At 39.7% G+C, this 16830-nt stretch overlaps 1 protein-coding gene across 3 annotated transcripts in view; it reads left to right on the forward strand.

The window, feature by feature from the left end:
* Positions 1 to 16830, forward strand: part of GSK3B (glycogen synthase kinase 3 beta) — a 143839-nt gene that overhangs the window by 40102 nt on the left and 86907 nt on the right. For all 3 annotated transcript variants that reach the window (XR_010996445.1, XM_068181957.1, XM_068181958.1), the window contains exon 2: positions 13139 to 13332. Coding sequence is in view for 2 of the 3 variants with exons in the window: in XM_068181957.1 (XP_068038058.1) it covers positions 13139 to 13332 (194 nt within the window). In the remaining variant the exon portion in view is untranslated. The remainder of the gene's footprint in view (positions 1 to 13138; positions 13333 to 16830) is intronic.

Below are 16830 nucleotides of genomic sequence, written 5' to 3' on the forward strand. Positions count from 1 at the left end.
GTAGATGTTGAGATAAAATTTCAGTTTTCTACTGGATAGTCTTGACATTGATATTCTTTTATTTTATTCTTCCTTATGTCTGTGTAGAAATGGATGGTTGGCTTACTGTGTGTATTATCTTCAGATCCTGGACTGGGTTTGCAAACTCAGGAAGAAAAATCCAGAGATACTGCCTCTGGCTTAGGAAGTTCCCAAGCCACCTGTAGCTGAGTTATGGGAGAGTGTGCTGGGGTAGCTATCCCTGCAAGTTTGTCGTGTTTTCTACTCTCTCTTAAATACTATATGCTGCTGTAAGACAGGGGAAAATGGCGTAGGTGGAGCCATGCTTTCTCTGTTATGTGCTTTTGTTATCTTGATCAGTATCATATTTGAGTATCTTTTTTTCTTTTTTTTAAGATATGAGCCCTTATAATAAAGGAATTGTATTCTTCAAAGTGTTTTGTTGGTTACTGTCTTCTGAGGCAGGTAATGAAACCTTTGTCTGCAAGACCATTAGATTCTTCCTCTGTATTTACTCTTCTCTGAGATGGATGTCTGTTATTGTGTTGAAAGTAGCCTCCTTACCTGGACCAAGATAAAGCATTGCCATTATTCTCCAGCTGTAACAGCAGTAGAGAAATATGAGGCTCCATTGTTTCCTTCTAGAAATGGAAATCTTCTGCATGTACTCAGTCCTGGCTTCATAATACCTGGTTTATCTTGCCTGAGATTCCTGGGATGAGGGTGCATGCAGGAAAAGAAGGAAAAGCTAGCAGTGTTGATACCTGAGTCAGTTTTCTCTTCCATCCAAGACAATCAAGCTTGTAATTAAGGAAACTTGCTGCGTTGCTGGCAAAAAAGGCCTAGGTGCCTTCAAAACTTACATAGATTTGGGACAGCAGCCCTTGAAAACTGCCCCTTCTGGATAGGTATAAGACTTGCAGATATATAACATAAATGTTTGTTGCCTTAAAAATTGTTCTTGTGTTTTTAGGCTTTTTACTTAGTATAGCTTATTTTCTGCTTTGTGATATCTTCAAGAGTGATACTGCCTTTGTCCAGTATGGAAAGCGACAGAATTTGGGAAAGGTCTGATTTTGTTACGTGTTTTTCCTCTTACTGGCATAATTGAGAGGAATTTTTTCTTGAAAAAGTGGTGCTCTCTTCTCTCTGTTTCCAGATACCTTGTCTCTATTTTAGGATTTCAAGCCTCAGCAGTCTTCCTTAACAAACAATTACAGGAACAGTTAAAAAATTTCAGCTGTATGTGTATTTTTCCCTGAAAGCCTCTGTCTGCTCATATGTTGGCAGGAGGGAATTAAATCCCCAGATGCCTGGGCTTGTTCATAAGAGAAGTGTTACTTTTGTTCATGTTTTTCTTTCTGGAGAAAACTTATTCCCATTTTATAGGATTTTATTTTACTAAAGTCTGTTTATTGCAATAAAATATTTGGAGACATCTTCTGTAGTTTGAATTATTGTCCTTTCACTGGAAAAAATCGTATTGAAGTAGGTGTATTGTTTCTGGGAGATGAAAAATAAACTTCTTAGTAGGTTTAAGAAACCACAGGAGAAGATTATACTTTCTCTTTTAAATATATTGCCTTAAAACATGCATTTTAAGGCAATATAGTTACTCTCCAGAATAGAAGTCTGTGCTGTGTAATGTAACTTGGTTGTTGAGTGTTTTTAAACCATAGTAGAAATATTTTTCAATAGTTTTACAGTATGAAGTTACGTTTTGCTTTGAGAAGGCAGGGCATGTGGTGCCCAGGTTCTTCCACTTTGGTTCACCCAAGCCCACGGCTTGGCTGATTCAGCCTGCCCTTGACACAAGCTGTTATGGCAAGGAATTGCTCAGGCCGCTTCCGTCTCCTTGCTCTGCCAGCCCTAGTGCTCACATGGCTTTGGGCAGGCAGTTCTGTTCCTCTGGAAGCAGTTGGGATGCAGTTCACCTTCAGAGAGCAGTCATTTGATACCTCGTACCAGGGCAGTGTGGTGTCAGGGGATGGGAGGTCCAAAATTGCCCCCCTGGAGGCAGCCTCCTCCACAGGCTGCAGCTCTGCCATGCCATTGGGTGTGGGTTTGTGTTACACTTAGCGTGGCTTTCCTGGGAGTACAGGCAGTAAGGAACAGGCTTGTTCCCAGTTCTTCTTTTCCTCAGATCTAGCAACTGCGTGTCCTCAAGATGAGTCAGTTCAGCTTGCTGATTTGAAGCTTGCTTTATTTTGGAGATGGATTAGTTTGTCAGATCAGTAGGCTAAACTGACTCATGCTCAGGCTACAAGATTGCCAGATTTGCTATGACAGGAACATAAAAGTGGGAAGTAAGACCATCTTTTTTTGGCAATAGCCCCTACTTTGATCAGATTACGTATAATGTGAAAATGAGCTGTAGTTTCTCTTGCTACCTTAAATAGCTTTAGAGATGTCCAACACTTAGTTCTCTTGCTCTTCTCGCTCTACTATTTTTATTACTTAAAAAAAAAATTCAAAAGCAGGACTTGCCAGTGGTGAATAGCTTATGCATCTGGCTTCTACAATACTGCCTCATCTGTAATGATAGCTCCTTCACCAAGATAGCTACTCTTGCCATGGAGAATATCTGCATTGCACTGATGGCATGCTTACAGTTTCTTAATGTTAATTGAGATAACATTCTCCTTGAATTCAAAACCATCTTTAACCTAAATGGACTTGTTCCATTCCTGTGCTGTTCTGTGGCACAATCTAAAGCAGTAATTCGGGATGGATGTGGAGGCTGTGGAGTCTTTTAAAGATAGTCTGTGCTCTGCAGCATTATTTGAACAGTGTAGCACAACTTGACTTTGCTCTCTGGAGAAGCAGTTGCTCACAGTCACCTTAGGGATTCAGATTGGCTACTACTAATTTTTTACTTTTTTATTCACTGTACTTCCTATCCAAGGTGGATGTTGGTTCTGAACAGCTGGCAGTTCTCTTACTCCTCCGCCAATCTTAAAAGCTAGTCACCAAATGCATTTTCATAATTACCTTCATTTGACTTTCTCTTTGGGATTCGGTTGCTGTCTCAGATTCCAAACAATCTGTTTCTCACTGTGATTTTGATCTGTCTCGTTTGCTGTCTGTGCTGGACTCTGGATCCAAGTTGCTAATTCTTGGTCATAGAGAGACTAGCATGACAAGTACGTACTGTATTTTTGTGATGTGTTCAGTGAAGCTGAAGAGTAAGAAAACATGTCAGGTCCTAATTGGTTGACATAATTATGGAGTACTTGACAGAAAGGAGAAATTGCAAAGGAAAGGAGAGTCCTCTGATATTCCAGAGAGCAGAAAAATCTTAGAATCCACAGCTCTCACAAGGGGAGAGCTTCGTCCGTTGCCCTGCCAGGAAAGCTTTGCAAGTTAAGTGGGTGTTGCTGTTTATTACACCTGGGTTTCCAAGTCCACTTATGATACCCATAAATACAGAAATTGATCTTCATTTTGTAGACAAAAATTTTAAGGTTTGCGGGTGCACCTTTGTGATAACGATTGGCTTCACAGTGTGGCAGAAGGGACCTGCCAAAGAGACTCCAGCAGATGTGGAACTGCTTGCTTCGTGCCCTGCTTCTTTCTCCACAGTCTGGCAAGGCTTGCAGAGGCCACAGAGAACTACCCGGAGGCTCTGCTGGCCTGGGCTGCCTGCAGAAGTGGTGACAGCAAGTGTTTCACACCCCTGGAGAACTCACTTGTGAGTTCTTCAGTTCAGTGTTAATATGCTTACAGTCATGCTCCAGATTCTCTCCTAGATTCTCTGCTCTCGCTTCTGCTTCTTCACACTTTTTGGTGCTAGCGTTTTAGGGGGTTGGGACATCTTGGGTTTTTTTCACCTGTGTTTTTGCTGTTCCTTACCTTCGCTTATTTTCTTCTTTCTTTAGCCTATTTCCGTTTTGATCCCTCCCTCCCAGCAGGTGCAGGAGCTGTCTCTTATTCCTGGTGCTGCGCCTAGCGCGGTGGGGTCCAAGTCACACTTCATACTTAAGCACTGCTGTAATTAACACAACTGAAAGGCATTTTATTTAAACCTCCAGTAGGAGAATAGAGATTCCCTCTAAGATGTATTAAGGTGTTAATTTGTGCAAGTGTGTGGCAGAGAGGGTGTTGGCAACTTGCAGCTACTACAGGTGGCTTTCTGTGGGTTTTGCTTAATGGTACGGTCTTATGCATTTGAAGCCTCTTGGATGCAAAGACAGAATGAAAAGGAAAAAACAGTGGTGATGTCTGTTCTCAGGGTCAGAGATGTGCTTGTCTCAGTGACACGTACATTTAACTGGATTCAAAAACTCAAACATGCAGTTAGGGAGGTCTGCAGCAAGTAGACAGCCTCCCTACTTAAGCAGTTTGCAAGAAACTACTTTAGTGACAGGTTTGCAGGTCATACCAGATATTTTGATGAGAAGATTGTAGACCACCTGGGAATTCCCCAAATGAGCTGTTCATTATTTGGTATTCTTTGAGGGGTGAGAGTTCTGGAGTCTCTGACAGTGGTCTTAAAGTAGGCGTGTCAGTAGGTGACTAACAATGGATTCCCTCCTCAGCCCTGCTAGAAGAGTCTGATAGACTCGTTCAGGGTCAACTGTTGAATGGCACTAACAAGTGGATAAACACGATATGTTTGTAACTCGGGCTTCTGCGTGTCAGGGCTCAGTTACAGGGGTTTACGAGTTACTCTGTGTCAGCTGAACTGCTATAGCTGTCTTTGGCAAATATTTGCTAAATCACGTTCCCTGATTATGTAAGAGAAAAGAATAACTAAAGGAAACTTTAAATAAGAAATTCTAATAGTGTATGGGCTGAATTTCTCAGCTAGCAATTAACTCGGAGCTAAAAAGCAAAGGAGAACACTAGTGAGGCCACAGTCTTATGCTAAAATGATGTCATACTGTTTCTGTTCATTCCCTGTCTCTGTCCTTGTCTCTTGTGCTGCATTTAACCTATAAGTTTTTTGGGGCTGAAATTACCTGATCTAAGATTATAAAAACAAAATCTATTATGATTGCTTTGGTACTTGCTTCCTAATCTGTGGAATCACCTTATCTAAATTTAAAGTTGATTTATATAGCTAAATAGCTTTTGTGGGGTGGGTTCTTCTGCATGTAGGTGGAGAGAGCGGAGAACAGAAAGAGAGCCTACTAAAAATAACTTGTTAACAAGCATGAGACTGCTTATGAAACCCCACTGGCAGCCAGTGTTTAGATTACCTTAATTGTATGTTTCTGTGTTTTTTTCCAAAGCAGAAATATAAGTGTAAGCATTCTTGTGGATATTTTGTTTAATCACAGAAAAAAAAAATTCTTTTTATGTACTCCCTAAGGTAATTGTGCAGAATTTTTTCCCCACCTGAGTGTTAACTGCTGCTCTCTTTAGAAATGTATGGTTTTGGTCTGCGTTTGCCATAACAGAAAGAGTACTTGAAGCATGCTCTGTGTTAATGAGATGGATAACAGACCCTAAATGTGCCTCAGAAAGGTGTGGGCACCACCTTACACATTGGTAGGAGGGACAGCTTATAGCAAAATGAAGGTTTCTTCAGGCCCTGCGAGTAAACATCCCTTCTGGATTCAGCTGTTTGGTTTGTAAATCAGTGGGGTGTTAACTTGCTGGGATTTCATGGTGGCCGATGTAAGCAACTGATTGTTAGAATCCCGTCTGCCACAGTTGGATCCAGGGAGGTCATCTGATGGCCAGTGTGATAGGCATCTGGGCTAGATGAACAGGGCTCTTCTCATCCTTTTTCCTCTTGTGTTTTTTGTTTTGTTTTTTAAACTGTTCAGAGTCAAGTTTATGCTGGAGTAGAGAAGCACAACTGCATGGCCAATACCTTGCTCACTTTGACTTCCGTGGTTAAGATACAAAATCCTGTAGAAAGTCCATGCCTTGAAACTGCATGTGACCTTTCAGTGGACATTTTAACAAGCTTATCATGTGAATGTTCTGGGGCCTGCTCACTGCCCTGCTTCTTCTTTAAATGTTTGTTTGCAATCTTTAGCGTTAAGCTTTCAAAGGGAGTGAATTGAATGCCCTCTCCCAAAGTCTTATGATTACCTTGAAAGAAAGACTTAAAGCCCCAATGGCATTTTGAATGTCTGAACTAGGATGCAGTAAATCCAAATTTTAGTTTTTCTTTTTTTTTTTTTTTTTTTTTTATTCAACAGATGAATAATTGTGGATAAATGTCCCTGCATCTTGATGTAATTTTATGTGTTTATTACATCAAATATAGGCATATTAGTCATGCCATTACTTGTCACAGTTTCCTGGAAGTACATTTAGTTTCTTTTTCTGTTTTTAGTGACACAATGACCTCAAAAATAGGTCAGTTGAGCTTACACAGTTTCATTTTTATAGTAATGTTATATCACCTTTCTAAACTGTTTACTTTTTGGTGATAGGATAGTTTATTTCACTAGACAGAAGTCAGTCACTGGTATTCTGTTTACTTTTTTATCAATTTTTCAGTTCTTTCCTGCATAAACTTAACACTTAGTGCTTTGAATTTGCCATTTTAGAAACTGTTGAGCAAAATGTAGAGCTACTGTTTTTTGAAGTTACAGGTTTAGCCTTCTGCAAGGTAAATTATTTTTGAGAACATTACTTTTTCAAACAATTAACATGTAAAAAGAATTGTTACTTAGTACAAGTGGAATGAACATCTTGCTTTTACTTCCTTCCCGTGTGTCCAGCTAGAGGTAATGGCAACTTTGATTTCACGGTGTCCTGATTTTGATCCAAAATCCTTGGGTAGAAATCATGAGATTCTTCTGATCTCAAGTAATGTCTAATGACCACTCTTCTATTGCAGTATTCAGTTACAGTCAGGAAGTCAAGTGATATCTTCTGTGCTAAAACAAGTATATGTGTGTGTATATGTGTATATATTCCGTGAATGCATCTGCCTTATCTGGGTGATGATTGGCACACTTACAGGTTTTTGTTCAATGTTTGATCTGAACTATTTTTGGAATTCCAAGGACTCATTTTGTTTGGAGTAAATTGAAAACCCAAACCAAAGCTGTGTTTTGTAAGACTCCTTTCTTTGATTCCCTGAGTTTTTCTGATTTGGTCCATAAATGTTCATTTCAAGAAAGCTGGAGAGGGACTTTTTATGAGGGCATATAGTGATACGGCAAGGGGGAATGGATTCAAACTGAAAACTTGAGATTATACTTAGAAATTCTTTACTGTGAGTGTGGTGAGACACTGGAACAGGTTACCCAGAGAAGCTGTGGATGCCCTGTCCTTGAAAGTGTTCAAGGCCAGCCTGGATGGGACTTAGAATAGCCTGGTCAAGTGGAGATTCTCTGCTGATTCATGCAGGGTTGGAACTGGATGAGCTTTAAGGTCCCTTCAAACCCAAACCATTCTGTGATTCTGTATGGTTCAAGGCTTTTTATCTTGTCTCCCACTAGGTAGCGTTCATGCAGTTCACTGATGAAGAAAGGAAGTTGTCTAGTGAAACAGTTCATAAATACCAATTTAATACTTTTTACTCTCTATTGACTCATAATAATTAGCTCTTCATGCAACTAACTTGTAAAAAGTGTAGTAGAAAAAATTAATTAGAAAAAGAAAATTAATGATTTCTGCTGCTGACAGCGTGTTTCCTCAAGCATACATTGGCCATGTTAAAGACTTTCAGAGCAGCTGCTGGCCTCCTCCTTCCTTCACATGCCATGAACCATTATCTAAGAAGTCAGATGTTTTATTCCATAGCCTAATCTGATGATGAGCACCAGATTCTAGCAGATAACTCAAGAAAAGTTTTCTCTCAGAACATTTGCTTCGTAAAGTAGTCAGATCTTTTGACCATCCAGTTATCCACGACTGAGAAGAGCCATTGCAGTTCTGATAAACTTCTATCCCCCTCTGGTTGCTCATTTCTTTCTAGGTAGTTGTGTCAGCTACTGGTTGTAACCTAATCCCATTGGCAGGGGCTAGATCCATTTGTGTCAGATTTCTGTGGAAGTGACTCCTTGACTGTATTGAGCATTGAGCAAATTAAGATGAAGCAGTGCAGCGAAGCCTTATGAAGGGGAGAAGTAGTCAAGTGAATTAATATTGAGCCATATCTTAGTAGGGAGGTGAAACTGAGATTTGGAACAAATCAGTGAAGATTTTTAAGTGAACAGTTATGTGACCTCAGATATTGTACAGAGTTTGTTGGAGGTCTGTATAGTTTTCTTTTAGGACTTAAAAACAACCTAAGTAATATCTAATGGAAAAGCCTGTGAACATGCTGGTGAGGAGGAATATAGCAGCTGGAGGGGGGAAGCGAGAGGAAACAGGTAAAGTCGAAAGAGAGGAAAAGGTGGAGTTTGTAGACAGTGCAAAGGATCAAGGTTGCATTTGAAGTAGAAGTAAAGCTGCTGTAATCATTGTTTCTTCACTTTAACTGTAAAACACATTGAAAAGGAGGAAGAGGACACACATGTGTAGTTGAGAGGAAAAAGAGCATTCTTAGATCTCTGCATTAAAGTGTGGTTTTACTGCTCAGTCAGACACTAAACAGTTAAAGGGATGTAGGGCAGACATAATTTTGGACTTTGTCCAGGCCCATTTAGTAGGTGTGTGTGGGTGATCAATAGCAAAGGATGTCTTTCATGGTCCCTGAGGACTGAAGTGAATTTTATTGAATGACACCTTATTTGGCACAGGCCAAAAGTATACATTCAGTACACTTACAGGTGGTCACCTTTGAGCTTAGTAGTAGGAATCTGCAGCTGGTGGGGTATGGACAAATGCTTGCCCAGTAGCAGGGTCCCTGCTCTCACCTGGGTAATAACAAAAACATCTGCCATCGTGGTTTTTTTTGTTTTTGGTTTTTTTTTTTTTTTGTTTTTTTTTTTGGTTTTTTTTTTTTTTTTTGAGATGCAAAAATAGAGTTGTAGCTTGCACCAATGGTCTGTGGTCTTCTAAGTGGAGTATGCTCATTTCTTCCCACAAACTGATGAGTATTCTCTGCTTTGAACAGTGCTTCCACTGATTTTGCCTAATGCTTGTGATTTGTCCCATGTGGTCATCATGTAAAGGTAGAAAGTGAACTAGATCAATCAGAACACTTGGAAATTGAAATGTCTGGAATTTTTTTTCACTTTCACATCAGAATTGTGGAAAGAGCTCTTCACCAAAAAACCTCAAACCCAAACATCACCTCATGGATGTTAAATCAGTACTATGTGAGGAAATGCTTTAAGGGTTTCCTCGAAACATACCACGTGCAAGTGTACTACAACACTTGCTATATTTATTTTTCCTTTTGCTTCTACCCTAGATGTTATAAAGGTGGTTGGCATAGATGGTAATTATACAGTCAGATGAATTTGCTTTTTGGTTACAGTAAAGGAAGGTCATATTGCTGTCAGCCCTAGAAAGCAGCAGCCTCTGGACATGTGCTAGTGATGCTTTTCATGTGAGCTGTGCTGTAAGAACTGTTTAGTATTTTGCTATTTAGTCCTTTATTCCTTCTTTAGTTTTTCTGTTTAATGTCCTAGTTCTGTTGTAGACCTTACAGTCAAAGGTGTTGAGGCTATTCAGTGTTTGGCAGTGCCTGCCTATCCACTGGGGTCACAGAGTCTGAGAGTCCTAAACAAAATAGGAGGTGAAGGGAATGGGATGAGAATGGTCTAGGCTTCTCTTTAAGACTTGCTGTGGTGTAATGCTTCGTGGTGTCTGCTGTTAGGAGTCTGTTTGGAGGTACTGAAGATTGCTGGGCAGGGCTGTTTCCTCTCTTCTGTTTTCCATCATGCTGAGGCTAAACCCAGCGTTTCTGAAAGCTGTTTAGTGAATTCCTTTTTGTGCTGTTTGGCTGGCAAGTCAGTGCTTGCTGTCCAGACATTTAAAACTGGGATAACTGTTCTGAACTGTATATGATGTTGTGAGCAGTTCCTACATCTATGTAGTGCAAGGAGTGGCAAAACAGGCTTGGGGCCTCTGGATGCTGCTGCTGTGATACAGACACATTATTTGTATACTTTGAGCAGCAGTGAGATGTTTTATTTGTGGAGATCAAAGCTGTCAAGGGTGCAAGGTGAATTTTACCCCTATAGTCCCTCAGGTTCAACAATACTGAAATAGAATATAACTGAAACTCTAACAGACTTAACTTTTAAAAGATTGGAGTCCTTATGGTGTGTTTTGTGGATGGTTGGCAAAAACTGTTGTTTCCTGAAAGCAGAAAGCTGGGATAAAGCTCTATGAGGCGTAATGCTCTGTAAATTCTGGTAAAGAAACAAAGTAATTATTGGTGTAGTGTTTAAAGTCTCAGTGCATACACTTCTAAGCACTGATGATTTCACCAAGTTTAGGTAGGAGCTGTTTTCCTGTGGACTTAAAAGGAAGTGTCTAAAGCTGACTGGTTTTTCGTTTGAGCTCTGGGAATAGTTGGCTGGGTGGCTGCAGCTTGTGTGCTGGACATTGGGATGAAACACTTGACGTGGCCTGAAATTCAGGGTTTGCTTTTGTGGACAAGGAAGCCCCTGAGAGAGTTGCAGCTCTGAAGAAAGTCCTTAGAGCAGATCTCTTGATATCAAGTACTTCAAATCTCAACCAGTGTTGCTAGGGACAATTATTTTTATCTCTAAGAGTTCATTAGGATTGATTTTTGGAAAAATGGAGGACAAAACTCAATAACCACAATCTCAATATTCTGGTCTAGTGAACCCTGCCAAAAAGAAAAAAAAAAGATGCCCCTCAAAATTGAGCAGGTAGGGGATTACCTTTTATTTGATGAGGATTGCTGTAGTAAAGCAGATGTAACTTATTTGTATATTTGGTGAGTTAGAATGCTAATCATAGAATAGTTGGGCAAATGAAATGCATTGCTGCTATGAAAGTTACATTTCCAGCTTGTTTACCAAAAAAAAAGGCATTTCTTTGTGTTTGTGGCTTCCTTCCTTTTATTTCTTACAGTTATCAAAGAGGAGAATGAATTTTCCATGCAGCTAGTATGCTTCTATTTATGCTTCTCTCTCTCTACCTGTAAGAAGACTTTCATCTGTCTAGTGTTCCTTTCTACCCCTTGCCCCATTTTCTCTCCAAATCTATAAATCTGCATCTCAGCTTTTTGTGACTATTATGGGGAAGGGCTATACCAACTCTCTATTGCTTGGCAAGTAATTGGCACCTTTAGCACTAATGTACTTTATATTTGATTTGTTAATTTGTTTCATGGACTAGTTGTAATCATAAAAGGAAACAATTTGTAAGAACCTAAAAGGTAACATAGGAAATGAATAGTATTTAATGTGAATTTTTCAGGAGGAAATTATGTCAAGCCACCTGCTTTTCTTCTGAATCTTATAGGTGCAGAAGAAGTAGTAGTAGATGTGGGTATCTCGACTCTTAAGTTTTCAGACTAATTTTCTCACGAGAAATCCAGGAGAACAATGGACTACGGGAAATCCCATTAAAGACCTACAAAAGGATCTGATTTTTTTTTTTTTTGAGCATAGCAGGTCCAAAAAAAACCCAAAAAGGATGAGGGTTTTTGCAGGGCTGTGGGTTTTTGCAGGGCTTTTATGCAGTCTCATAGGAATCACCAGTTATCACAAGTTTCTTAGGTTAATTTCATGTAGCATTGGGAAATGTATCTCCAGATAATGACTGTGCTTGAAGGATGTGCCAAGCTGGCAAGAGAGTTCAGTAACCTTGGATGCAGTTAGTCAGGACAAAATGCAGAATATTAGGCTTTGATAAGAGCAATCAGGTGTGTAAGTGGAGAGTGGATGAGGATTGGACAGGCAGCTGCTCCACAGAGGAGAGTTTGGTACAGAAGCTGATCATGAGGTTGCAGCATTGCGTAAGCTGCAAGCATTGTGCTGAGCTGTGCAAACAAGTGTGTTGTAAGTCACACACAAGAAGTCATCAGCATGCTGGGTAGAGCTGAGATAAGCTTCTTTTGCAGAGCCTGGTTTTAGGTGCTGTGCCTGAGTAGTTTTTAGCAGTGAGGGGAGAGGTTCCCCAAAGAGAAGTAACTTCTCCATCATAATAACTTTCTTTGCAACAGCCCTCATATTTGAAGCAGGCAGTGGGGGGAAAGAGAGTGAGCTGTGCCTTTTTTTTTTTCATGCCCTTTTGGGGCAGAACAAGGAGCATTTTGCCTAAACAGCAGGTTCTGCTTTTTCTTGCAGCCCTATTTAATTCTGTAACCCAAGCCTGAAGGGCTCTTTATTGCAACTGAATGGCAAGAAATGCCCAGAGTGTGCTTGTAAAATGCCTAAAGCTTTGCTCCTGTTAGGAACAAAATCAGACTTTGAACAGGACGAAGCACTGTTGGTAGTAACAGTGGGGCTAAGAGTAGGAGATAGTGGCTTGGGTCTTTTGATGAGAAAGTGGCTGGGAACCCCACAGCTGCTGCATCTGTGCCAAAGCACGTTGACCTGTGCAGCTTCCACTGTGGTCTTGCATCCTGAGCACTGTTCCTGGCTGTGTTCCAGTTCATGTTGAGATACCAGCTAAGTGCCTGCCATTGGCATCCTTCTCCCCCTTCTTCCCCTGCCCTGGCAGGCAGGTTCCTCCCTTCTTTGCAAGGAAGTCCAGACATGGAAGAAGGGAGGAACAGGACTGTGCCATGAGATGCAGCCTAGGTTTCGCTTCAGGTGCACACAGCCAGGTTTGACAAAGGTTATGCTTCCGAGTGCTGCAAGCTGAAGCTTTACCTGTGGGTGGATTTGTAACAAACTTAAAGTGCTCCTGGTTTTGGTTGCCAGATAAATGCCTGTAAAGATCAGAGTGCTGATCTGAGCACATACTGGCAGTTTGGTGTCTTCAGTTATAGGAAAAACGCTTCATTTTGGTAATGCAAACAACACTGTGCGTAATATCACTTACTTGATAATCAGGTGTAGGGATAAGTACTTGGCTTCTTTGTGCATTACATTTTTTTGCTCAGTTATTTGCTTCTGGAGAGCAAATTTTTGTTAGCAATAGTCTAAATGAGAAATTGTCACCATTTAATATATATTGGTAAAAACATGCTCAGTGCTTTCTTTGCATTTTGTCAGAGGTTTTCTATTTTTCTCTATAATATTGAAGTATATATGCTGATCTAAATATTTGTCTTACCCTCCTCTGTTTTAGTCTTATTGGTCATCTTGTTTGCATGTGTATTTTGATTATTTGTGTATCTCTTGGTTTGCAGGAGACAAAGACGGCAGCAAGGTGACTACAGTAGTGGCAACTCCTGGACAAGGTCCAGACCGACCACAAGAAGTCAGCTACACAGACACCAAGGTGATTGGAAATGGATCTTTTGGTGTTGTGTATCAAGCCAAACTCTGTGATTCAGGAGAGCTTGTGGCCATTAAGAAAGTCCTGCAGGATAAAAGATTTAAGGTGAGCCTATGCATAAGTTCATAGTATTTTCATGAATGTTATTTCCTTTTCCATGTCTTTGATGGCAGTGTTTTTGATTTTCTTAATTTGTTTTCATTGGAGCACATAAATACACATAAAAATTTTCGAGACTAAAGATTAAACAGATGGATTATGATAAAACAGTAGTTTAACTTGAAAATCAGCGAGTCACCATGATTATTTGTGTATTAGTGCAAATCCGGAAGCTAAAAATCCCGATTTGATGTGCTGTTTCCAGGTTGCCAGCCAGATTTCTCAGACAGTGAGCTGTGGAAACAAGGGAAAAGCTTGTCTTAAGGTTGCTTTTCCTAACATAAACTTTCCTCCAATCATTAACAATTAAACTGCAGGAAGAAACAGAAGCCTTTGGGCTTTGTTTTTAGTTGCTGCACCTATAAAGTTGAAGGTTATATTTGAGTAAATGAGAAATTGTAAAGGCCAAGCAAGAAGATAAGAAATACTGAGCCCAAGGCAGTTTGGGCTGAAGAACACTTATTTTTCTTGTTACCTGATTTATACACGTGTTCTAACCTGGTGGTTTTAACAGACTAATGATCCTTTATTTTAAACTAGTAGCCTTCCAAAGAGAAATCTTTTTATCTAGTGATTTTTAAACCAAATAAAAGTTGAGAACCATAAGCCACCTCAACACTTCTGTTAGTCCTCAGCTTGGTACTTAATGTGCTTGACCTCTTTCCCTTATAGTTAGATAGCCTGCAGATCAACTTGTGCAAGCAGTACATGATAGCAGAGGTACTGGTTTTAACATTTCTTGTTTTCACAGCAAGACCTCATGCCAGTTACCAGTTTCACTGGTAACATTTGTAATTTGTGTCCTTTCTTGGTTGCAAAAATATTGTTTTCAAGTGTTTCAAAGGAAAATGGGAAAGATACATTTAAATTAATGTAATGCAGAATTATTTACTTCTAATTAAGGAAGGCACATAAAGTTCTTACATAGTTCTTACATCTGAGTTATTTTTGGACTGTATTATGGGTTGAAGGTAATTAGTACTTGGGAAGCATGCAATATGATGTAAGAGTGCCTTATTTTGGAGAATAAAGAAGAGGTAAAACAGAAAAGGAAAAACAAATTCTAAACCTAGTAGTTAAAAAGGAGCTTTTTGGTCTCTTCTCATTGCATAGGTGTAAGGGGGAGGGTCAGGATATTTCCTCTACCCTGTCATGCTTGGTAGATGTCAGCTAGTGCTTTTGACAATAATCTTTGATTTCTTTAGTCTCGTAACTCTGGGCTTTTGCAGTGTGTCAAAATGAAGACTTGGCCAAGCATTTTAGTTCTTGACCATCAGATATTAATGGTTTGTGGCATCTTACTTTTTTTTTTTTTTTTAATTAATCTCTCTTGGGCATCTAGAGTAAAGTGTTGGTCTTTGATTGCTTTTTCTTTTGGTAGTTGGTTTAGTGACATTTTGTTATCTGACTATGTATCTTTTTGTTTTTGAGTGTTTCTTTAAGTGATAGAAAAAATCATGTCTCTTGAATATTAGCCCTTTGTTAAAGCAAAACAGCTAAATTGAAAAGCTAAGTAGGGTCAGTTTGGAGTCCGAATTAATTGTCTATATTTGATAATATAAGCTGAGAGCATCCAATACCTGGAGGCTTTAATATCCCTAAACTAGGTGTAATTAATGCTTAAGTCCATGTATAGATTTGCACATAGCATTAATTTAAAAATACTTTTTTAAACTTCATAATTTGTATGGGTCACATCTGTAGCAATACCCAAGTTATGCATTTTTTCATATTCTTATCCCAAACTTTTATCCCAACTACACAGCATCATCTACCTTTGATCTAAGCTCCCTAGTTTTTCCCATCATTTGTCAGTTCAGTCCTCTCATTTTTTCACATTCTGATCTAGAAGTGTATCTTATGTTGGCAGGAGGTGTAAATTCTTGCAGGCTGGATGACAGCCTCTACCTGGACATATTTGGAAGCTAGACAGATGTATATTATATTAAGAGTAGCACACAATTTCTTCAGGGTATGCTACTCTTTGGAAATACCTAATCTAGGTAGTATATGCTGGACCACATAATTTACCAGTTTAAGAGGGAACTTGGAAAATCTGTTGGCTGAGTGGTTTGAGTGCAGTGTAAGAGCAGGCCAGCTCTTGTGTTCAGAGAGCTGAGCTGTGAGTGCAGCACAGCTGGGCTGTTGCCATCCCTGCTTGGCTGCCTGAGTCCAAATCCAAGGCCTGGTCAGTGGAGTTCCTTAAGAAATCTGACACTCCTCTCTCATTAATGCATACTCCCACTTCAGCAGTGATTGAGGGGAAAAAGCCAACCTTACTGCAGACAGCCCAAGGTGGTGGCAGCTTGTTTGATTCATTATCACTTTGATAATGAATCAAAGAAGGGAGGGAAGAGAGGAGGGGACACTTGAGAAATACCAGTCTGCACTAATCCCAGTGGTGGACAAGCAACAAGGCGGAAGTGATGTGTGGAAGTTGCTTCCTGAAATTTGAATTATGAATGAAATTTTCAGCTGTATGCTTCTGCCTGGTGCTTACTTATCCCTGTGCTTGTCTATTGTGATATATTTATCTTGGTACATGCAGTATAATTCCTTAGTCATGATTTTTTTCAAAAAATGCTTTGGGAAGAGCCAGCAGATAGTCTTGAAACTGAAAGGGCATAATTCAGAAACTTCAGAAAGTCTCAAGGGATTGTAAACTCTAGGCTCTTGCTTCATTTTGTGAATGTAGAAGGCCATCATTGTGTAGGTCTGGAATATGCGCCTCAGCTGCCAATTTTAGATCTCTGTCAGGAAGCTGAGATGCTTTTGTCCAGGTGTGAAGCTAGCTTGAAAGTTGGAATTACCAGAGGGGGGTTGCCTATTTTTCTTTTTTCCTTTTCCATTACTATGACAAGTCAGCCTCCCAGCATTGGTCCAGACCAGAAAGAAGTTGACTGTTAAATCAGTGCTGAGGAGTTGATTTTTACAGTTTCTGTGATGGTAAAGATAGTTTGCAATGCTCCTTCTTCTTTTTACTCCCTCGTTGCAGTTCAGTGGTTCTTCAGTTTGACATTGCAGTTCCTGCATGATTGTGTTTTAAACAGGGTCTCTGAATTGTTCTGGATTTTAGAATGTGTGTGTCTAGAGTTCAGTGTAAGGTGCAGCAATAGTATTGGTGGGAATAAGTGGTAAGTCCCCGAAGGGAATAAATAAAATACCACCTAGAGATTTATACTTAATTTCAGTTTGCAGTTCTGCCTTCAGTAAGCTAGTTCTCCATACTAAGTGTGAGGAATTAAGTAATGTAATTTTGGGCAATTACCTGATACTTGAATGAGTAGTTCACAAACTATGTGCTGTTTGTCATTAGTCTGGGAAACAATTTAATTTGTATAATTTAATTAAACAACTCTTATGGAAGGTTATATTTTTGGGGTGGTGGGTTTTGGATTTTTTTTCAGTTAAAAGTTTAACAAGGGTGAGAGGGGTTTCTCTTTG

This window comes from Anomalospiza imberbis, chromosome 2 (genome assembly GCF_031753505.1).
Source record: "Anomalospiza imberbis isolate Cuckoo-Finch-1a 21T00152 chromosome 2, ASM3175350v1, whole genome shotgun sequence".
Classification (NCBI taxonomy): Eukaryota; Metazoa; Chordata; class Aves; order Passeriformes; family Viduidae; genus Anomalospiza; species Anomalospiza imberbis.